The sequence below is a fragment of the Suricata suricatta genome, chromosome 5 (genome assembly GCF_006229205.1).
Source record: "Suricata suricatta isolate VVHF042 chromosome 5, meerkat_22Aug2017_6uvM2_HiC, whole genome shotgun sequence".
NCBI lineage: Eukaryota > Metazoa > Chordata > Mammalia > Carnivora > Herpestidae > Suricata > Suricata suricatta.
In genome coordinates this window covers 506,995-530,271 of record NC_043704.1, presented here as the reverse complement: position 1 = coordinate 530,271, position 23,277 = coordinate 506,995, and the positions used below count along the sequence as shown (strand labels likewise).

General features: G+C 55.6%; 1 protein-coding gene across 1 annotated transcript in view; it reads right to left on the bottom strand.

The window, feature by feature from the left end:
- LSS (lanosterol synthase) overlaps nt 1-23,277 on the bottom strand; it is a 29,373-nt gene that overhangs the window by 5,886 nt on the left and 210 nt on the right. The window contains exons 2-17 of the mRNA XM_029940589.1: nt 23,118-23,271; nt 22,427-22,565; nt 19,774-19,882; nt 18,652-18,773; nt 16,441-16,537; nt 14,099-14,234; nt 13,692-13,800; nt 13,015-13,133; nt 11,532-11,629; nt 10,993-11,020; nt 9,040-9,096; nt 8,317-8,388; nt 8,060-8,110; nt 7,351-7,500; nt 6,664-6,760; nt 5,700-5,805 (exon numbers count right to left, since the gene is read on the bottom strand). Coding sequence (XP_029796449.1) covers nt 5,700-5,805; nt 6,664-6,760; nt 7,351-7,500; nt 8,060-8,110; nt 8,317-8,388; nt 9,040-9,096; nt 10,993-11,020; nt 11,532-11,629; nt 13,015-13,133; nt 13,692-13,800; nt 14,099-14,234; nt 16,441-16,537; nt 18,652-18,773; nt 19,774-19,882; nt 22,427-22,565; nt 23,118-23,271 — 1,644 coding nt within the window. The remainder of the gene's footprint in view (nt 1-5,699; nt 5,806-6,663; nt 6,761-7,350; nt 7,501-8,059; nt 8,111-8,316; nt 8,389-9,039; nt 9,097-10,992; nt 11,021-11,531; nt 11,630-13,014; nt 13,134-13,691; nt 13,801-14,098; nt 14,235-16,440; nt 16,538-18,651; nt 18,774-19,773; nt 19,883-22,426; nt 22,566-23,117; nt 23,272-23,277) is intronic.

Here is a 23,277-nt window from a genome sequence, read left to right as displayed (position 1 = left end):
CTGAAACGGCTAGAGTGAAGGTGCGCGTTCACCTTCCAAGTTCCCCTTGGGCGTGGGCAGCACCTGAGACTTGTTTCCAAACAACAGGTTGCAGCAAAGTCGATGGGACGTCACTTCTGTGACTCGGGCACAGGGGAGTCTAGCTTCCTGGCTTCATGAGACGCCACACAGGTGCCCAGATGGCAAGAAACTGAGGATGGCCTCCAGCCAATGGCCAGAGAGGAAATGAGACCCCGAGGCCGACGTTTTGCAAGGAGTGGAAACCTGCCAGCAACCGCATGGACTCCGTAAGGCCCTCCCTTCACCGCCGCTCAGACGACCGCCCAGTCCCGGCCGGCACCCCGGCCGCAGCCCCGCGGGCGAGCGGCACAGCACACGGCCAGGCCGCGCTGGGCTCCCGGCCACGCAAACTGTGAGGCAACGGACAGGTGCTGTTCGAAGCCACCAAGTTTTAGCAGTGTTGTGACTCAGCAAGACATAAGAAGGGAAGAAGGGACAAATAAGTAATACGAGTGACCAAAGAGTGATGTGACCGCAGTGTAGTGGAAACTAAAAGGTTCAGAGAAAATAAGCAAACTTCACACAGCACGTGGGAAAACTCAGAACGCACAAACTCCTGGGAAAGTAGCTTCTCAAAACCGCCGCGGGCAGAGGGAGCCTGGACGGCTCGACAACTACTGGAGACAGGAGCCCAGAAAACGAGGTTCAGGCCTCAAGTTTAGAAGGTAAGTTCCACCACCTCACCAAGAATGCTCATTCTAATGTTACACCAACTCTTCCAGGAAACACGGAGGAAGGACTGCCCCCATCGATTCTGTAAACCCAACGACCATCTAAACGTAATGTAGCAGCAAACCACAATTTTGAGGCTATTGATTAAAGAACACAGATGCAAAATTCAAATCTAAATATTAAGAAACTGAATACAGGAAATAAAGCTGACAAGTCGAGTTTCGATTTTGTAAGAGAAGAGAGTTATGGGGACAGAGGGTAGTAATGGCTAGAGAACAGTGTGGATGTAATACTACTGAACTGCGTGCTTAAAAATGATTGCAATGAGACGGACTGCTTGGGCAACCCAGTCGGTTGATTATCTGACTTCGGCTCAGGTCATGATCTCACGGTGTGTGGGTTCGAGCCCCGCGTCAGGCTCCGTGCTGACAGCTGGCTCAGAGTCTGGAGGCTGCCTTGGATTCTGTGTCTCCCTCTCTACCCCTCTGCCACTCGTACTCTGTCTCTCTCTCGCTCGCTCTCTCTCTCTCAAAAATAAGCATTTAAAAATAATAAAAAAATAAAAATGATTAAGATGATAAATTTCGTTAAGTGTATTTTAACACAAAAAAAGAAAAAAGTCGATAGCATAAGAACCCGTGAATCCACATTAATAAGTAAATAAACAAGGGCAAAGCAAATAGGAGAACACAAATACATATGGAAGAAATGACAATTTTGTAGCCATCACATGAATAATTGATTCAGGTGAGAATCATCATTAGATGATAAAACAGGAAGAAGTTTGATGAGAAACGGGTCACCTACATAGTATAACACTTTCTCCCACAAGAAAACAACAAAAACGTCACAGTGGAGAAAACAAGAGGTCGTCACCTTAATCACAGGGTCCATGCAGACGTGCACTTCCTGGTGTCGTGCACTCAGAGGCCCCCATCACTTATGTAATATTCCTGACAAAACTGCATAACTTCATAACCTGAATCTAATTACGGGGAAACACCAGAAAAACGCATGGTGAGGACATCCTACGAAAATGTGTCACATGCCTTAAAAATGTCAGGCGTCAACCCCAAGGAGACACTAAAGGATTGTTCCAGGGAGAGAGGGACTAACAGCTGGCAGCTCAGCGCAGTGACCCTGGGTTAAATCTTGAGGGAAGAGGTTGCTATAAAGGCAATGAGGGCAATTTAAATAAATTCTACAGATTAAACAATAGGATTATAACGATGCTAATATTATATAGTGTTAATACTGTGATTCATATTTCCATAAGAGATTATCCTTGTTAAGAAACGTAAAGTATTGGTCGCCTGGGTGGCCCAGTTGGTTAAGCATCAGACTCTTGATTCTGGCTCAGGTCATGATCGCGCAGTTCTGAGATCAAGCCCCCAGATCTTCTCTTCATCCTGCTTAGGAGTCTCTTTCTCTCTCTGCCCCTCCCCCGCTCTCTCTCCCTCTCTCAAAATAAACAAACTTAAAAAACAAAAAAAAGAAATGCTAAAGAATTTAGGGATTAAGACACATCATATTTGCAACCTACCCTAAAATGATTTTGGAAAAAATATACGTGGAACACAATGAAGCAAATGTGAAATGTTAACAGTTGAAGAAGGTTGGTAGGAGGTAAACAGGAAAGCTTTTTACTATAAATCTAACTTCCTGTAAACTGGAAATTCAGAGAGAATTTCAAGTCACGGTAGTAAAACTGGAATGTCCCGTGTATGTAGTGTCAGAGTACTGGCTGCCTCAAGCTAGGTCTCGAAAATTCCCTAGGTAACTTTAAACATTTATATAACAAGTTAATACGTTTCTTGAAATGCTTCTGTTCAAACTGTCAAGAGAGGAAAACCGTCTGGAGCTTCACACAGTAACCACAGTCACTCTGTGCTTTGCGCACTGTTGCCCCCGCCCCACTGTCCCCCTCGGGCGGGGGGTCCCAGGCTGACAGGGGAGTGACTGGGACCAGGACCACACTACCGGGAAAGGGCCAGGGCGGGGGCATCTCCCCACACGGGCTGACCCCAAAACCATGTGGCTCTAGGGAAAAATAATGGTCCCAGATAAGGATTTAACAAGAGGACGCTAGTTAAGGTTAAAATGGGGAAAAGCCAAAAAGTGACAATGAAAATCTAGAAATAACCAAGACACAATGGGGCCACTAAAACAATGGAACGCCCGTACCAGTCACGGCCCCTGCGGGAGGAGAACGCGACCTGACACGGCGGTCACCCCTGCTCTCAGGCGCCTCGCCGGCGCCAACGGACCCACGTCCGGAGGACCCACGGCAGCACAGAGATGGAGCGGTCCTGCAGACCCCTCCCAGCACTGATGAGCAGCTTGCTTCTGCTTTCTCCAAGATTCTGCCAAGGGCACACTTTACGCTTTTTTAGAATACTTCCTAAAAAGATGATCTACTAAAAAAGGTCAATTACATGAGCGTGTCACTCAGGACAAGCTGTGCCCAGAGGAAGGGACCAGAGATGACGCTTCAGTGCAGCACATGGCTCGGGTACCCCCAGGCCCAGGTGACAAAATCCCAACTAGACACAGCACCCCCCCCCCCCATGGCGGCACCACCTGCCAGGACAGAAGGAAACCAGCAAAACACGACTAGAAAATCCTCCAATTTCTTTGGAAATAAAGCATCAAACTTCTAAACAACTCCTTGCCAGAGAAGAACTTACAATAGAAACAAAATAATCTTAACTGAGTGATAAATCCAAGACTTACTGTATCTTAAGTGCACATTTAAAAAGAAAGCCTGAAAATCATTTTAGTATCCATCTAAGTTAGAAAAAGAAAGTAGAAAGAAAATAATAAAGAGCAAAAATTGGTGAAAGCAAAAACAAACGTCAAAAAAATAAATATATGCTAGACAGAATCAAAGACTAAAGATCATTTCTTTGAAAGGCCTGGGGAGACCGAGCAGCTGCTGGGGGAGCAGAGGGCCCCGCTGCCAAGTCAGGAAGGAAGGGAGGACGTCAGTGGCCAGGCAGCTGTTGAGCTCCGTGGGCGGGCTCTGTGCTGATCCACAGAAAAAGGAGCTAAAATGGGAAAATCCCTAAAACTGATAGAAACACACAAAAAAGGAAATCTGTACAGTCCTATAACAAGAAAGTGAACCTGTAAATAACAATTTAACCTTTCCCTCAAAGGAAACTCCAGGCCCAAGCGGAACCTCCAAACACTTGAGGCAGAAATAGCACAAACCTCACAAACTCTTCCAGAAAATTTAAAAAGAAAATGTACTTTCTGACTCCTCTTCGGAGTCCTGCATTACCTTCCCGGGAAAGCCTGACAGACACACGGAAGGGACACAGCAGCCTGGCCTCTCTACACCCACAGCTGTAAAAATCCCTTCAAAAGCTCTCTTCCAACCCAACCCAGCAGGCGCCAAGAAGGAAAGCACATGACCGAACTGGAGGCTACCCCAGCTTCGCTGTGAAGCGTGAGACGATGAGATCAGGCCGGGGCGAAGGGGGGCCTACAAAAGTGAGTCAACACACCCCCCAACTCAGTGCGGCCACTCCTGGGCGCGCGGCCTCGAGAGGGGTGCCCTGGGCCCCGAAAGACTAGTACAGAGTGTTCATGGCAAGGTGATTCACAGGAACCCACTGAAAGGCCCCCAAGGATCCAAGACAAACCCATGGATAAATGAAGTGCGGCACCCGCACGGCACACACAGTCAGCAGAGGCTGGGCATCGCAGGCACCAGGTCAAGTGGAAGAAGCCAGCCCCGGGAGTCTGGTCGTGGGATTGACTCGCCGACCGAGGATCAGGCAGCCCGAGAACCAGGAGGGCAGCTGCTGGGCACACCGACGTGCCCGCTTCACCACAGTTCACCAGGCGCCGCGCAGAGAGCTGCGCGCCTCTCCGCGCCGGGCCAGACATCAGCAGGGCAGGCGGACCTAACACTACCGTTTATGCAGACACGGGTGCGGCTGGGGGTACAGATCTTTCTGTGAAAAGTAACTCATTTTCGTGTTACAGCTGTGCCACTCTGAGCCTTCGATGCGCGTATTTGTTATAGAACTGACCTCAGGACAATGATTCCACTTGTATGAGATTTTTCTCAATAAATATCACCCTGTACTATAAATATATATTTTCTTTTCCTTATTTTAGTTTTCATTTCTCTACGTTATTATAAAAACACAGTATATATGACACATAATATAGAAAATACTTGTTAATCAACTACTTATGTTATCAGTAAGGTTTCTAGTCAATAAAAGACTACTGGTAACGTTTTTGGGGAATCAAAAGTTACATGCAGATTTATGGGGCGCCTGGGCATCCAAAGTCAGCTCAGGTCATGATCTTGAGGTCTGTGAATTTGAGCCCCACGTCAGGCTCTGGGCTGTCAGAACCTGGAGCCTGCTTCGAAGTCTGTGTCTCCCTCTCTCTCTCTGTCCCTCCCCCACTTGCTAGCTCTCCCTCTCTCAAAAATAAACATTAAAAAGTTTATTTTTAAAAATTATTTTAATATTTACTAATTTTTGAGAGACAGAGACAGAATATGAGCAGGGAAGGGGCGGAGAGAAGACACAGAATCCAAAGAAGGCTCTAGGATCTGAGCTGTCACCATAGAGCTGACAGGGGCCTTGAACCCACAAAGAGTGAGATCATGACCTGAGCCCCCCAGGCGCCGCCCCCCCCCCCAAAACACATTGTTAAGTTACACGCAGATTTACAACTGCATAGGGGCTTGGTCCCCTAACCCCAAAGCTGTTCAGCTCAAGGGTCAGCTGTACTCCAGGGCGTACAACTGGACTCAGGAACACTGGAAATCCCTTCTGTTCTTTAACGAGTTTTAATCCACAGAGTCCCCTTCCTGCAGTGAGCCACCCACCCCAGCAACGACATGCTCTGTGTCCTGTGTGGCAGCGTCTCAGCTCCTGGCTCCTAAGCTGGTGTCACTGTGGCTCAGTGACCACACATCCCTGTGCCCAGACCACCCTTACCGGATCTCCCCGGCCCTGTGGTCCGGGAAACGCTCATGGAAGAGTTTCAGTGCCTGCATCACGGCCGACGTGCACTCCACGTACGTGTAGTCGATCATGATGTCCCCTGGGAGAGGGAAGGAAAAATCGATGCACATGAGCTTCACCCTGTCACCCAGCTTGGCAACTCAGACCACACCACGAAGAACAAGACGATCATAACGTGCAGACCTACACGGAACATCCAGAGCCTCACGGTCCTCCAGAGGAACAAGGGAAGACCCCCAGTGACTGGCCCAGGAGACACGGCCACTAGGTGGGAGAGTGGCCGGCGCCTACACAGTGACCTGGAGGCCCCTCTGGCTACAGGACGGCTGAGCCAGTGGGAGGGGAAAGGAGAGGGGTACAGGGCAGGGCTGTGCCCCACCCCAACTAGACCGCATCTGACAATTACGGGAGCGACACAGAGACCTGCAGGCAGGGCACAGGGGCGTTGGCACGGTCTGCAAGGGCAACTCGGGTGAGGGCGCTCAGGACAGCGGTTCCCCTTGCAGATCGGAACCGTGTACACAGCAGGAAGGACACAGGGCCAAGGGGTTCCTACCAACACCCTCCTGCCAGGCGCCTGAGCGCCAGGAAAAGCACGCAGGACACAGGGTGGTCTCCATGAGGGCGGAAGACAGAGCAGGAGCGAGCCCAGGCCCGAGCCGGAGAGCCCGGTGCCCCCTCTGCCAGCCTCCGAGAAACAAAACCAGAGCTTCTCCCGCCACAACCACAGGCACTGGGGCCGCCTTCGGAGGTCAAGGAGCACAGAACGTTCCAGTGTTCAGGGAGTGCTCTTCAAGGATCCACCATCATCTGCCAGCACCTTTGCTGGCACTGCCCCCGGCCTGAGGGAAGGAACTCCGGGCTCTGGATGGCAAGTCCATCCCAGGGCATGCAGGGCCCCTAGGTCTGCGTACCACCTGGCTGGCCAGCCACTCACCAAAGACCTCCGAGGGGTTCAGCAGCTCCAGCAAGTACCCCCCACGCCTAGTCTCGTAGGTGGAAAACCCTCCATCAGAATTTCTCATGTTCAGCAACTAAAACCAGAGAGAGGGCATGCTGAGAGTTCACCCACGCACGTAAGCAGGAGGGAGAGGCCACAGGTTGTGGCGGACCTTTCTAGAAACACCGAAGGTTAAAACGAAGGGAGCAGGGATGGGGAAGGGGGGCGGGGGAGGCAGTTCTCATATTAAACTGAGACCTTCGGTGCCTAGAGGAGTGGGCCACAACTTTATCAATCAGGTGCTCTACGAGTGACCATCCGGGTCCCTGACGTGCACCTGCTTATCCATTTACACGTCACATACGTGCTGCCAAGCCACACGATCTCCATTGTAAAACAAAGGCAGAGTGGGCGTACTGAAAGGGTTTTGCACAACAACAAGTAGAAGTTCTCATCTTTCTGCAGACACCCAGTGGAGAACACCAGCTCTCCTGACTGCGACCCCTGGGCGCCCCCAGATCCGCAAGCCTCCAGCACGGGGCTCACGGCTTCCCAAGCATAGATGTCGTCGGAGGACGTGCCCCCCGTGCTTCGAGGATTCGAGGACACAGAAGCCACGGGAGGTGCAGCTCCTGCGCAGCACCCAGTGCGCCCGGGGCCCTCCCTCACGACCGGCAGCCTCACCACAGCCACGGCGTCGTAGAGCCGCTCTCGTGCGACATGTTTGGTGATAAAAGGACACTGTTCCTGCAGGAGAAAGATGGACTTCAAGGCCTCAGCTGTGCAGTCAGAAACAATCCAGCCACAATCCAGCGTGCTGAAGGGGAAGCCACCCTAGAAAGCGTGGGACCAGTCATGACCAGGGCAGAGGGCTGAGCCCGTCCCCTGGTCTTCGGGACCACCCGAGGTGATGGCACCGTCCTCACCCAGGCAGAGCCCTGGCCACCACAAAGGCGCAGCCACAGCCCCATACTGCACACGTGTGGACGGCCCCCCAACCTGCTGTGAGGAGATGTGCACTGTGTCCGTGCTCCCAGGTGCCCCGAGGGGCTGCTCTCCACCCTCCGAGGCCCCCCCATGGCCCTGATCTACATCCGGACAGCGTATCTGGTATCTGCACGCACTGCCGTCTAATAGCGTCTCTGAGGCACAGGTGCGCGCGCGCACAGCGCCCGGCGTGGCAGCCCCACGCAGCTCACTACCTCACGTACGCAACTGCCCAGGCAGGAAACCCGTGAGCGTGCTGGCGGAGCCGCACGCTGCGTCTACCAGAGCAAGAAACCCCAGGAGGCCTAGAGATGAGCCCTCTCAAATAGCAAGGAACAGCTAACTGTGGCGTTCTCTTCTGGGGCGCGGGGTGTAGGGCTTGGGGCACACGGGGGGGCCATGGTACCTTGCTCATCTGGCGGTAGTACTTCTGGTAGTTGGGGGGGCTGTCTGGGACCTGGGCAGCATCCACGGGACACATGCGGAACACAGAGGAGGCCCACGTCACCATTGGATGCAGACACGAGAGCCAGCAGGAGCTGGTACGGAACACGCAGGGACCCGGTGCCGCCACCCCATTGTCCTCTCTACCATCAGGGCCAAAGGTATCCTTCAAGGCATCACCCCGTGGCCCGTGGCCCACAGCCCGCCATCTGACCTCACCTGTGACATCCGGATAAACTCATGTGCCTCCTGCAGGGCAGACCAAAACTCGGGCCTGTGCTGTGCCCCCGCCTGGAAGAGACACCAAGGCTAAGCTGCTCGCTGGCACGAGCCTGTGCAGGTGAAGTGCTTCCCAGACAATCCTGGTGACGTCTTGCCACCACTGGGAAACAGGAGCAAACGCACCAGAGTCTCAGGCTCTGGATTCTGCTGTCAAGTCAGAAAGATGTGACGGAGAAATGAAGGAGGCAGTCCACACCACCTCGGGCTGTGCGCAGCCCATGTCCAGAGGATCCTTGCCCCACCTAAGGCAGACCCCCCGTGGCCCAGACCACTCTTCAAGGTTCTCCAGAATGTCATCCCTCTCAATCCCACCAGCACAAAAACATATTCTGGTTTCCCTCCAGCACGTGCTCAGAGGTATCCATAATGAGCAATTTGAAGGTTGAGAAAAGCCTAGAGCCCACTCTCCCTACTAGAAGCTTCCTGCCCTGTCTCCCCAGGAACAGACTTCATAGGCTTCCTGCTCCTGTGGCCTCCCAGCCGGCCCACCACCCAAAGCTGCTGGGCAAGATCACTGCTTCAGTGGGAACATCGCCAGAGGCCTCAGTGTCCAGGCGGACAAAGAGTCGGGCAGCAGATGCCACGTCCACACTGGGGACAGGGGTAGACACCTAGGAAGGGCACTTGGAGGCTGAAAAACAAGGAGGCAGAGCCACGTACCTCTAGGAGAGCTTGGATGGCGAATGAGGTGTCCCACACCTGTGAGCCATTGGTGCCCTGCAGGCGAGCACAAGCCATTAGATCAGCAGCGGCAGCTCCCTCCACTCACCCACCATTGCCCAGGATTCCATGGGCACCTAGGGGGCCAAGGAGGACTCTGGGGGCTTGCAATAGCTCCTGCAAAGCGGTGGGAGCCCAGCCAACTCCTGACCCTAGACTCCATGTTCTGTGCTCCCCTCAACGCCCATGGGGGCCAGAGAGGTGCTGTCCCTGCAGGCAGCCCCACCTGCCTTCACCAAGCCACCAGTTGGGACAGAACCCTCTCAGGGCATTTCCGGTATGTCAACAATCACTGCCTGTCACCTCCATTGCCCCAATACCCAATGACAGGATTTTGCCCCAATCGCAATGATGACCAGAAATATCCCCTTACTTCTAAGTATGCCTGGAGGTGGTGGGGCCTGGCTGAGGCCTCAAGGAGCTGGGAAGGCCCCCGTCAGATCCTGAGAGCCGCCTGAGAGCCTAGTTCACCAGTCAACACTCTGATCCCACCAGAATGCCAGTGGTCAGATCCCAGTGACACCAAAATAGATGGTGACAGACACTTGGATAATAGGGGCAGAATGGCAATGCCAGAGCCCAGACCAACTGGCGGCACTGAGGGGGCAAGAGAAACCATGGCCTTGCAGGACGATACGTAGGAAGGACACGTGCCACCAGGAAAGCCTCCTGGCCAAAAGAAACCTGAACTGGATCAAGCCTCAGGGTCTAGCCACCAGCGGCAGGACATGCAGGGCACAGAGGAAATAACAGTCAGATTCAGGAGGATGCTCGAGGAACCAATCAGTCGTCCAGGAAGGAAGGGGAAGCACCCAGGGCACCACTGGACAAAAGTGGCTTTGAGGACCAGCCACCTGGCTCAAACCCTGACCAAACTAGGGACAGTCATCAACCCTGTAAGGCAACAGCACAGTGATTCTGCAAGAACAAATATGCTCTGGGGCGCCTGGGGGGCTCAGTCGGTTAAGCGTCTGACTTTGGCTCAGGTCATGATCTCATTGTCCGTGAGTTCGAGCCCTCCATCGGGCTCTGTGCTGACAGTTCAGAGCCTGGAGCCTGCTTTGGATTCTGTGTCTCCTTCTCTCTCTGCCTCTCTCCTGCTCATGCTCTGTCTCTATCTCTCAAAAATGAATAAATGTTAGGGAAAAAAAGCTCAGAAGCTCAAGGAGTCAGAGGGGACAGAAAGCCCAGACGGAGGCTCATCACCCACCCGCCTCTGCTCGGAGTGCAGGAGTCAGGGAGCTGGGCGTAAGGCAAGGACCCCGAGGTAGGCTCTGTACTAGGCCATGCTGGGTCCATGTGTGTTTGTCCCGAGGGTCAGTGGCCTATCTGACCCAAGAACACTGATGGAGGCCGTGTTTCCACACTTAGCCAGGTGTGTGACCATACACACTGTCACCAAAACGCAACGGTTCCCAGGCTCACAGCTCTCAGGTCAGCCCCAGCCACACTGCGACCAGACACTCCACCCCAGGGTCACACACAGGAAATGAGCCAGCGAGGGAGGCGGTGGCCGAACACCATCTACGAGAAACGGCACGAAGAGCGGAGCAGCGGACGTAGAGAAGGGCCCCTCGGGAGCGCATCTCAGCCAGGAGCGTGAGGACACGGGGCCGGGGCGTGAAGCACAGGCTCCCCTCCTGCCTGACCCCCGCCTCCCACAGGGCGGGGACCCTCAGCCCTCCCGCTGGCCTCGGGGCCTGTCGGCATCTCTGCGCACGGCGCACACCCAGGAGGCACCCCGGCTGTCGCCTCAGACGCAGCACTGGGGAATCCGGCGGCCACTCGGCACATGCTGCCAGAACTCACTGCAAGGACTTACTGAAACTCAACAGACCTAAAGAGCAGGAATGGTTGAAAAGAAGCAAATGGCCATGGCCTTGTAGGCTTTACCTGCATCTTCATGCCATCGAGGCCCAGCCTGTGAGGACAATAAAAGCCCAGGTCAGGATGTAGAGGGCAAAGAGATGAAGTCAGAGCCCGGCTCACCCCACTCATGGCAGCAGACCCACCCGGCCGCCAGAGGGAAGAGGGCCCCCTCGAACGCAGGACTCCCTGCCGTGGGACAGCCTGGGGAACACCCACCCACCGTGGTCCCAACTGCAATCAGAGACTGACCCGTCACTCTCACTGGCAAGGCCTTTCTGACGTTCACTGGAACCTGCCCCACGCATCCCCAGGCTTCCTAGCTCTACCCTCCCCAAACACCAGAAGTTCCTGCCATGTAACGAATCTTTCAACTCAAAGATAACCCTCGCCATGTTCCACAAACCCTGAAATTCCTGGTTCCAAGTGTCACTACACATACACGGGATCTCCAGCCTGCCACTGTGCCAGAGAGGCCCCCATGCACGTCCGCCCTTGGCTCTCAGCCATGTGCGCCAGGGACCGAGGGTGACACTGAGCAGCCAGGCCCTTCCCGATGCACTCACCAGAGGTAATCAGGAATCCTGGAGACGTGCTCCCGGAAGACGGAGGAGTCCGGCCCGTCCACATGCCAGCGCACAAGCATGTTGATGGTTTTTGAGATCTGCGGGAGACACAGCTGAGTCAGGACCCCGCTCCAGACCTGCAGTGGTTCCCAGGCACGAGGACCACAGCCCAAACACGGGGCCCCACGCACAGCCTTGCGCCAGGCTGGACCAGGCCTTCGGCTCTAAGCGGAGCACTCATTGCTAACCAGGCCCCGAGAGCCAGAGACCACGGCAAGCTGTGCCCCAGAAAGGGAGGCGGGAAGGGTCTGGGGCGCGTGCACAGACAGGAGGCATAGCATCCCGTGAGAACACGAGCCGGCTGGCAAGCATGCACAAGCACTGCGAGGGCTGGGGGCCCCACGCGGGCATGCAGGGTCCACCTCAGGTAACTCAGGATGGCGGGAGGGTCGGGAGAGACAGAGAGACAAGACCTGTGCAGCATGGACTGCTTGCTCAGGACCGAACGTTCTTTTTTTTTTTTTTTTAGAAATGTATTGATATATTTTTTCATGTTTACTTTTTAGAGTGAGAGTGAGAGAGAGAGCACAGTCAAGTTCAGGAGCATGGGGGAGGGGCCAACACAGGGCTGAAACTCACAAACCATGAGATCATGACCTGAGCTGAAGTCAGATGCTCAGCTGACTGAGCCCCCCACGCGCCCCGGACGGAACACCCTAAAGGCCCAAACCTCCCACTCTGGCGTCTTGCAAGCAGCAAGTGCTCTTCTCAAGGAGGTCAGACGTGCTTTACTCAGCACCGAGCCGAAAGCCCATGAGAACCACACTGCTGCTAAAGGGAACACGACTTGCTGCTCCGGGGAGGCAGCACAGCCCGCCAGGCTGCCGGAGACCCCACAGTACACCGGGGAGCAGGCTGCGGCGCGGCCCGCCAGGAGCCCCAAACCACGATGTCTCCTGCAGCTGTCACCCCATGGCTGTGAGGCAGCCTCCCACCCTGCACTGGCTGGGGCACACCCACCCCTGCCAAGCCCCACAGCCTCACAATGCAAAGCCAGGTCAGGAGGCTGGAGGCTCAGAGGCGAGAGCTCCAAGTCACCAGGCAGGCAGGAACCAGGACTGGAACCCGAGTGCCCTGGCACTCCAAACCCACAGGACAAGGGCAGAAAACGAGTTCTGGGGGAGACGCTCAAGAGAGGACAGCAGCCCTCCGAGCAGCCAGAGAGATCTTGAGAGGAGGGAGGCCCCGGGAGCAACACTGCACACACACCCGGTGGCAGGGAGGGGAGGGAGTGCCAAGTGTAAGACCCAGGGGACAGATGGGAGTTCTGTCTGCCAAGCTCCGGTGGGAGACCCCACCTCCAGGAGGACCCCCACTCCCAGCTCCAGAGACTGGCCTCGAGAGCACCTTCTACCCCAGCTCCTTGCCCCCCAAGGGCTGCCGCTGGGTGCCCACCCCAGCCCCCACAGGTGGGATCACTGACCGGGCCGACACTGATGCACTTGGAGAAGCGGTCGTCGGCCACAATGTGCTCGTACAGCTTCTGGATGGCCCGCTGCCGCAGGCTGGTGCTGTGGTGGCCCTCGTACAGGTTGAGGAGCACTGCAGGGAGTCCAGGGTGTCAGCCCAGGACCATTCCTGGGGCCCTCCCCACGACCCTCCCCGACATCCCAGTGTCGCCCCGCCCTGCCCCCGATGCCGTGTTTAGGGTCCACTCCCCCAAGTGGAATTCCAGCCTGGGTGCATCTCAGCACTGACTAGGGCAGGGACCCAGCTCCCACCCCAGGGCTCAGTACAGAAGACATGAGCAAGGTGACGTTTGTGAGCAACGGACCATGACCCTTCCACAGCAGCAGCCCACGCTGGCCCCCAAGCCACCAGGGTTCTCGCAGGAAGATGGGTCTGCACTGAGCCCCCTGGGGTCCTGCCCCTTCTCCCCTAAGGGAAGAAATGGGCGTGTCCTCCAGGCCCGCAGCCTCCAAGTCTCTTGTCCAGGAGCCCCAGCCCCAGGCTGGCTCCAGAGTCAGAGACAGGGCAGGCCTACTGGACACATGTGGAGCCCTGCTCACCACAGGACCCAAAGGACAGGCAGTGAGGAGGGGGGAGGGTCGGCATCACTCCAGGTGCGGGAGGCCCGCCAGCCCCCCAGGAAGCACCCACCGTACACCACGCGGAGCAGCCAGCTGTGCGGGGTGTACAGGTCATCAGAGCCCACGTTGTTCCTCTGGGCCGGCCAGTCGATGCTAGCGTAGTCCTGCACGTAGAGCTCCTGGGGGGCAGCAGCGCCTCAGCACCCCCTCTGCCCACTCCCGTCCCAAGGCACGCCCTAATGAACATCTGCAGCCCAAGCCCGTCTCAGTACCTGCTTCCCCAAAGACACGCTGCGGGCCAGGATTCTGCTCATGGGAGCCCTGAGGCTGTCCCAGCATGCAAGCCCCTTTGGGAGTCACTTAGGACACAGAAGGTAAATATGGGACCCAGCCCTGCAGGGTCTCAGGGAAGCAGGCATGTGCAATCAGAACTCGAGGGTAACCCCATGCCTGGGGTCCGTGCCCAGGAATCCTCACCTGGCGGAGGCTCTGGACCAGCGGGTCCTCCTCGGCGCTCAGCCGGACGGCGTAGCAGTAGCTCATGGGCAGGTAGACCTGTCGGCAGTGGCACCAGAGAGTGGAGGGATGTGCGGGCGCCCAGTCAGGAAACAGCCTGAGGAGACAGCACGTCAGCAGGAGATCCTGGCCCCCACTGTCACCACCAGTACTGCCCCGGGCCCTTCCAAGGGTAGACTCGGGGTAGACGGCCATGCCCAGCCCAAGTTGGCACATCACAGCCATGCTCCAGTGGGATGCCGAGGGCACAGTCTGCAGGAGTGACAACCACTCCCCTCAGTTCAGTTGGACACATCCTAAAGCCAGGAGGAGACTTGACTCCTAACCTTTCAGGGCTGCCTGAGGGTCTCTCCGCTGGGACACAGGTACCAGGTAATGTAAAATGTCAATAATAGAAAAACAGGTGAAGGGTCTATAGGAACATTCTAAACTATTTTTGTAACCTTTCTGGAAATTGAAAACTATTACAAAATAAAAAGTTTATCTAAAACCCTTTAAAACTGGCACATCTTCCTAAGGACTGAGGCTTTTTTTTTTTTTTTCTGAGAGACACAGAGAGTACGAGCAGGGGAGGGTCAGAGAGAGAGGGAGATACAGAATCAGAAGCAGGCTCCAGGCTCTGAGCTGTCAGCACAGAGCCTGACGCGAGTCTTGAACCCACCAACTGCGAGTTCATGACCTGAGCTGAAGTTGGATGCTCAACTGACTGAGCCACCCAGGCGCCCCAAGGACTGAGGCTTTTAGTCATCCCCGTCAACATGTTTCTGCCCAGTCAGCCTGACTTCAGCACACACAGCTCCGCCAGCTTCCCGGGGAGGTGGGGCCCCAGAGTATTTTCCCCACACTTCCCCTTCAAGCCTCCTGTCCTCGTGTGGGAGAGGCACGGGCAGGGCAGTCATGAGCTGGGCAGGTGCCTGCCTGCCCCACCAACCCTGTCCTCGGGCCACTTTCCTCACCCTCAAGGGCTTGTCCACTCACTTTAAAGAGGGTTATTTACAGTCTCTCTGTACCTTTCACCCTCTACCCACCCTTCCAAAATCACTCCAGGAAAGACTGGCAGTGCCCTCACGACCCAGCACTGCCTGCCAGGTCCACCATGTAGGGGCACAGACAATAGTGCCCTGACACCAGCCTCTGATACCGACACGTCCTCCTGGCACGCTGGGCCACACTGGGCAGGTCCAGGGTACGGCCGGCACCCTGTTGGAATAGGCCCAGAACGCCTCCCCGCCTCCTCCCGAGTGCAGGCCTTGGGTAACAGCGCCTCGCCTCACCTCACCTCCCCCCCTCAAGGCTGCAGAGCCTGGGCCCTCAGCACTTTCATCAGGACCTTTCACCCAATGCCTCTCCTCCACCAAAGTCACCTAACACAAAAGCCCTCCAACCTCCCTGACAGCCTTCTGGGGGGCTGCGACATCACTGATGTGCTCCCGGAAGCCAATGGCGGCTCCAGCAGGGGGCTTACCTCCTGAGGGGACTCCGGAAGATCTATATGCACTCGAATGATCTCTGGGGAGACGCCCACAGAGTGTGAATATCACTGATTAGAAGTATCACATAGTAAGCAATTAGTGTTGGTGTTGCTAAATATTTTTTAATGTGTATTTATTTATTTTGAGAGGGGGAAGGGCATGTACACGAGTCAGCAAGGGACAGAGATGGGGGAGAGAGAGAGCAAGAATTCCAAGCAGGCTCCATGCGGCCAGTGCTGAGCCTGACATGGGGCTCAATCTCATAAACCAAACGGGGAGATCACAACTTGAGCTGAAATCAAAAGTCAGATGATCAACCTACTGAGGCTCCCCAGCGCCCCGATTTTGCCGAGTATTTAAACAGCACTGTGGTTCTGTCATAACATGGAAATTCTCTTTTAAAGACACACGCTGAAGTGTTCACAGGTAAAGTGTAATGTCGGGGATTAGCTTTCACGGTCACCGGCAGAAAGCACAGGGGACAGAACAGACAGCACGGCGCACTCCAGTGCTGAGGCTGGCAGGGGCTCCAAGGCCGGCTGCCTCCTTGTCCTACTTTCAGACGCTCAAAACGTCCCCAACAAGACACAGGACAGCCACGTGCAACCGCACTCCCCACAGGGCCCCACCCACTCAGCCTCCCTCCGTCCTGCCCAACTGGGAACCCCTTCCATCTGTCAGCAGGATTCAGCCAGACAGGCCTCCACCGGGAGTCTAACACCGCCTCACTCCACAGAATGGACCACCTCTCCGTCTGGGTAATGGGCAGCAAGTGATCCAGGGCCTGACACGCAACCCCGCTACACATCAACCTCAGATGGACAAACATACCACATCTCCGGAAACAGAGTGTTGAGGCCTTCCCAGCTGTAAACATTCAGGATAGCCAACCAGAACTTCCCCCAGGAGGGGATGGCCGCAGCACCACCTGCGGAAGAGGAGAGGTCCAGATCATCTGCCTCTTAGTGTGAAGATCAGCCGCTCAGGAATCATTGTGCCTCTTCTGGCATGAACTGAAGACAGTGCTCAGGTTCCTCCAACCCCAGACGAGGAGCAGGTTCCAGAGCTGCTCAAGACTGCCCAACAGCACGGTTGCTGATTGGAGCCGGCAGCTTCCCCAGAGTAAGCGCGTCCAGCCCTAAGAGACATTCACAGCCTCCGCCTGCAGGCAGGCAGCCGCCTGGGCAGGCAAGGAGCCCAGATGCACACAGCAGCCTGTGTCCGCTCAGGCCTAGAGGAGGCGATGAGAGGAAGTGAGCGTCCACTCCTCTTTCTCCCTGGGGACCATACCAAGCTGTACCTCATCTGGGCCTCCCCACTTGGCAGACATGTCCAGACTCCAACATGGCATTTGGAGACACTCAAGGCCCAAAATTGGGGCTACTTCCAAAAGCACCAGGCCTAGGCACAGAAATACTGTCCAGGACATGCTTCCCAATGAGGCATCACCCCAAACCCAGGTGTGTGAAGTCAGACACCCACAAAGCCACTAGGCAATTCCTTCACCAGGCAAGGAACCAGAAAGCAGCCTTGAGGCTACTGACTAATTCACCATCAGAACACCTGTGAAGAACAAGGCAGGACCTCATGAGAATGCCCACCAAGAAGCTTAATCTAGCCTGGTGGGTCAGGAAGGGCTCCCACAGAAGTGACAACCGCAGTGCCAGATGAAGGCCAAGTAGGAGTTCTCGGGCAGCAGGGTGGCAGTGGGTCATGAGGCCCCAGGCAGAGGAAGCACCACGTACAGGGCCCCAAGGCAGGAAGAGGCCCCTGTGGGAGCCCCAAGAGCGGGGAGGACAGGCAGACCATGTGTTAGGGGCCCCTCCAGCCAAAAAGCCTGCGGAGCTGATCCCACTGTGACGGCAAAGCCTCCAGGGGGAGCGTATGTGATCACAAAGTCCCTAGCCTTGTCTAGGAAGGCGCTACCCTGGATAACAGTTGGCTCTCCCCCCATTTGAGGATCAGGACAAAAAGAACATAGGTCCTGGGAGACTGGGGTACAGTGCTGCGTGGCCTATGGGACCCTGCTTCCCCCTACTTGAGAATGTGTGCGCTTGACTGCTTGACCTGAATGGATCAGAGACTGGGGTTAGTTCTCCTATTATTCATGCCTCTTGGTGATTGTGGTTTCAGTAAATGGGCAGATTTTCTGATTGAAACTCCCTTGCTGGTCAGGGGCACTTTACCTGTAAGTCATTCATGTTCACCTTTAAAGAAAAATAGCCTTGTCATAAGCTTCAGTTAATATTACACATATATGCAAAATAAGACCCCCGCTGATGTATTTTGAGTGATGAATTATGTTTTTTGATCTTCTGTATTGTACCTCATTCCTGTCTTTGACTTTCTGTTCTCTCTTCCGTGAAAACAATGATCTTTTCTGAAACATGTAATTCCTAAGAAGTGGCAAACAATGTAATCATTAAAAGAAAGATGTAATCACCTGTGGTATATAAGACACCAAGTTTCACAGTAAAGTGTGGTCCCTTCCACCATTCACGTTGTCTGTGTTCTTTCTTGTAGATATTTCGCTGACACCACCCCCTACTCAGGGACCCTTAGACTCTGGTGCGTGGGCTGGTCCCCCGCAATCATGGAACGTCTGTGACAGATAAGCGGGAGAGACCACGCCGGGCCCTTAGAGCAGCAGGAGCCAGGGGGCCCCCCAGAGCTCTAGTCTGTCACCTTCAGAGTCTGGAGGGGAGGGTGAGGTACCGGCCGCTGGAAGCCCCACAGGGGGCGTGGGAGGGTGACCGTGGGGCTGAGAGCAGAGCCGGCCGCCTCCAGAAAGGCCGCTCCAGGTATAGGAGGACTTCTGGTTTGGTCTTTGCCAGTGCGGGTGAGACAAACGGGATTATGTGCTTGTCTTAATTCCCTTCTGAAAAAATACCAGTCTCAGCCTCCTTCTGCTTAAATGGATCTGTTCACAGGTTTTGTCCAGGATTTCAAGTGGAGCCTTATCTTTCTGGTTCTCATTTGCTGGATCTCATTATGCCCAGGTGATACAGACCCTTAAGCCAACGCACAGTGTGCCGGAGGTACCTTTCTTGTGAAGAATGTTCCGGGCTCGTACCAAGTCAGGATCGTCAGGGCTGACACCCAGAATTCTCAGAGACACATAGTTGAGTGCTGTCCCAAACACCGTGGACTTGCCCTCCACGTGCCTAGGGGAGCAAGGGACGGAGTGAGAGAATGCCATGTTTTATTACTTATAAGAAATTCAGCAAGGTTTTCAGCAAAATTTCCTCAGAAAATCAAAAATACTAAATTACCAACGTGACAGCATAACAAACACCCAGAACAGCCATTCTGCAGCACGAATTCAAGGGCCTCCCGGAACCGAATGGTTCCACAACCGCCTGCGCAGGACCTGCCAGTCTCCTCGGCTCACTTCCCACACCCGAATCAACATGACCCAGGGCACAACAGTCCCAGGGCACAAACCCAACTACCCTGGGTCGCTACAGCACACGAACCAGCACCAGTGGCAACGTGTCAGGGCAGGCCAAGGCCTTGTGTCTGTCCAAGGGCACGAGTGAGATCTAAACATCTGCCAAGATGCACCGGGACCTGCAGGCCGAGAGCCAAGGCCTTAGGCTTAGGCTTGAGGCCCTCGACTCTGGCAAGCGATGAGGAGAGGCCGGGCTGTCCTCCAGGAACTCTGACGGAGAACCCCTGCGGTGTGGAGCCCGCCCACCAGAAGGAACCCACCCCTGCGTACAGAACACAGGGCAGCAGAGCCCACGACCAGGGTGGGCGGGCGGGCGACCGCCCTGGGGGACGGCCCTGCCCCCAGAGGGAGCCCTGAGGCGGGTTACCTGGTCCCCCTACTCCACCTGCTGCCATCCCAGTGTCCAGAACAATTTCTTTCTGCCTTAGCAATAACAGCGAGGCGGCTTTCTGTAGGACGTGGGTCTCAAGAGTCTCTCAACCAGTCATAAAGTCCGGGTACAACACAAGCTGTGACAGCAATGCCCAGAAACGGAGCAGCCACCCACAGTGAGAGCCCTGGCAAACCAGAGTTCAGCTGGCGCACAGCATCCAGCCAACCTCCCTCCTCCCGGGGTCTCCGCCCACCCACCCCAGGTCCAGGGCTCCAGCCACCCCACCCTTGACAGTGTATCCCCTACATATGCACGTGTGCGCAGGAACAAAACGACTCACAGGCCCCAGCCGCCGTCGGGGAGCTGCACTGACCGCAGGTACCGCTCTATCTCTTCTTTACATCCCGCTGGCAGAGGGGTTTGCATCACGTGGCAGGTGATCAGGAGGCCTGAGTGGCAGAAAGGACGAGGAGCTCAGCACTGCCACGCCGAGGCCCCTTTCCTCCCAACCCGACGGGCAGCTGTCTCCGAGGGGCTCTTTTGCATGGAAATGTGCCTGAGAAGGCTCTTCCCCCGGCCTCATGAGGGACTTTGGAGTGAGGGCCCAGGGGGCAGCAACAACGCAGGACACTCCCTACATAGGGTGTGCAGAGCCCACGCAGCCAGTCCAGGGCCCTGCAATACCAAATGGGTCCCCCCTGGACAGGATGATATTTATTGCTTATGTTTCTCCATTTTATACATTTCTTATAAGCACATAGAGGAATTTTCTTTTATTTATTTATTTTTGTTTTCTGAGAGAGAGACAAGAGGGGGAGAGGGGCAGAAGAAGATAGAGAGAGAATCTTAAGCAGGCTCCACGCTCAGTGTGGAGCCCAATGCAGAGCTTGCTCCCACGACCCTGGCTCATGACCTACGTGGAAATCAAGAGTCAGATGCTCAACCGACTAAGCTACTCAGGCATCCCTATAGGTTTTTTACTAGCATATGTCACTTTGCAAACGGGGGAGATGGACAATAAACATCACCCAGCCTAGCCCTCCTCAACATAGCGCTCCCAGGCCACCTTCAACCCCGCCCCCATCGGCCCCAGCACTGGCTCCATCAGCCACATCCCTGCAGTGCCCTGCGAGGAGGGAGGTGGCCTGGGGTAGGACTTAGCCAAAATGCGCTATGAGGTACATGCCTGCTCTGGCCCAGAGGCCTCGGGAGCCCTGGAAGACACAGCCACACACAGACACAGCCTGGAAGGACAGCTAGGTCTGGAGATGCTACAGAGGCTCACAGAAAAAAGTCACCCCAAATCAAGCCCACCTCCTTTCATCATAGTTACAATGCTATCAAGACAAGGAAACACACGTGGGCAAGCAACATAGCCAGTGTCTCCCCAACTTATAGGCAAGGAAACTGAGGCAGGGGCCCCAAGTGGTGGGGCTGGGGTGGGAGGCCAGGGGGTTGAACCCCAGAATCAGGGCTCACCACAGCGATGCAAATACGTATACATGTGACCAAATCCAACTCCCCATATCGCATATGAGGCAGCCAAGGCACAGTGAAGTCACCTTGCCCAGGGTCAGATCAAGCGAATGCATGTCACTGCCTTCCCATAAAGACCCTGGGAATAGTCAATGCCACGTGAGCCTCATTGACTCAGTCAGGAACTGTCTATACAGACTCATGCCCCTCCCCCAGAGCATTTTCCAAATTAAAGCAGATAAAGGAAAGACCAGTCAAAGCTCAGCCAACCGTGGAAGAACACTAGAATGGTACCTCTGAACAGAACAGTGTCAGCCTGAGGAAGAGGGTCTACCCAGAGTCCAAAGGGAGGAAGCCCAGGAAAAGCCCCAACCTGCAGCCTGCACTGAGGAGAAGCCCCAGCTGGATGAGCCCAGAGCTGCAGCAGCAAGCATAAAATAACACGTGACCAAGAGCTCCCTGCATGGCCGGTGTACATGTACGACCTGATTCTCATCATCTCCATGTCACGGATGAGGTGGCCGAGACACAGTGAAGTCCTGTCACTCTGCCCTGGATCAAAGCAGGCCAGTGGGATCATGTGTCACTGATTCCCTATGAAAATCCCTAGGAATAGTCTCAAAAGGCTCCCGGTGGGGCCAAGGGAAGAAAAGCCCCTTGACTTGCCCGTAAGGACAGGCCCATGAGTTCCAGGATAAGAAGCCATACAGCCCAGGAGAAACAAGAGCATGACGGATTCCCAATGTCCCTCCCACTAGGAGAAAAGAGTCCTACATAAATTCAAAGAGGATTTCTCACATTACAGGCCAAGTATTTCTTATCAAAACACTCTCCGAACACAATGGTCTTATCTAGACAAACCAGTTCAGTAGCCAGGAGGCCCAAGTGCAGTCCTCCTAGGACTCAACCAACTGAACCTGCAGCTTCCCTGCCCCTGCTCCCTCAGCTACCCCTTCAAGGTTCGGTTCACACACCCAAGCTGCCTGGCCTCCCCCCATTTGCCCAAAGAAGCCTTAACAATCCCACCCATCGGGGCACCTGGCTGGCTCAGTTGGCAGAGCACACAACTTATGATCTAAGGGTTGTGACTTTGAGCCCCACGGTAGGTGAAGAGATTGCTTAAAAATAAACTCTTAAAAAAAATTAAAAAGATCCCACCCTTCACCTGCCCACTCTGGCTAGCACTTTCACACAGGCGAGGTCCTCCCCTGGAGTATCCCTGCCACTCTGTACTGGGGCTCAAGGGTCTCTCCTCCCCTGTCCCTGCAAGAGTCCCCCTTGGTTCCCTTACGAGGACACCGGGCTGACAGTGAACACTGGGGATGGCACTCCCATCCCCCAGCACCAGCACCAGGACGACACAGGCCTGGGCAACCCTCCAGAGACCTCTTCCAAGTAAGCTCCCGGGTTTTCACCTGCCTACTCACTCACAGCACAACATTCACCAAGGGCCTGAATCAGGCCCGACCCAGACCCCAGGGCGGCCTCACCCACGAGCTGCGGCAGCACCCACCTACCTGGCAGGAGGAAGAGCGGGCCTCCATAATCACCTGCCCAGTGCCCGTCCTCAGCCTGCAGCCCCACGTAAAAGGTCACCCCGTTCAGAGCCCCTTCTTGGGCTGTGTTCGCTTTGGGCAAGTCCTTAAAGTAAGCCGTCTGCAGAGGAGAAGAGAGGAGAGCTGAGGGGTCTGCGGCCAGGCCAGAGGAGCCCTCAGCACCTCCAGCCAGGCCAAAATTACTTTCCAAGTTTCAACTGTTGGGATCAAAAGTCTACAACTCTTCGATGGCACTACCACCTCAAGAGGCAAAAGGAAGGTTCTACGTTCTCCGGCTTTCCCGTCTTATTTTCAAATTTCTTCGCAACCCCTCCAGGACGCCTTAAATCAGTAAGGGGCACTGCTGCCCCGGGCCTGCCCCCCACCCCGCCCCCGTCCTCTCGCGGAAAGGGCCACCGACGCGCCGCAAGGGGCAGGTGGCAGGCGGCGCCCCACGGAGAAGGCGTCCCGCCCCGCCGCCGCTGCGCGCTCCCTCCACCAGCCCCGTCGCTCACACGCGATTCCCCGGATCAGAACCGTCTTCTCAAAAGGAGAGCGGGTTCCTCCGCGCCAGCTGGCGCTCCCGGGCCGAAGCAGAGGCGCCCGGTCCAGCCCGCGGGGACCCTGGCCCGCACGGCCCCCCGCGGCCCGGCGCCCCCCGCCGCGCACTTACGGTGTCCAGCCCCAGCGAGTGGGCCTCCAGCGCGGTCTGCTCGCGCCCGGGGTCCTCCCCCTCCGGGAAATACGTCCACGTCTGCCTTCCCCCCGCACTGCGGAGGCGCCAGCGGCTGAGGTCGGTGGCGGGCTCGGTGCGATGGGCCCCCCCTCTGCGA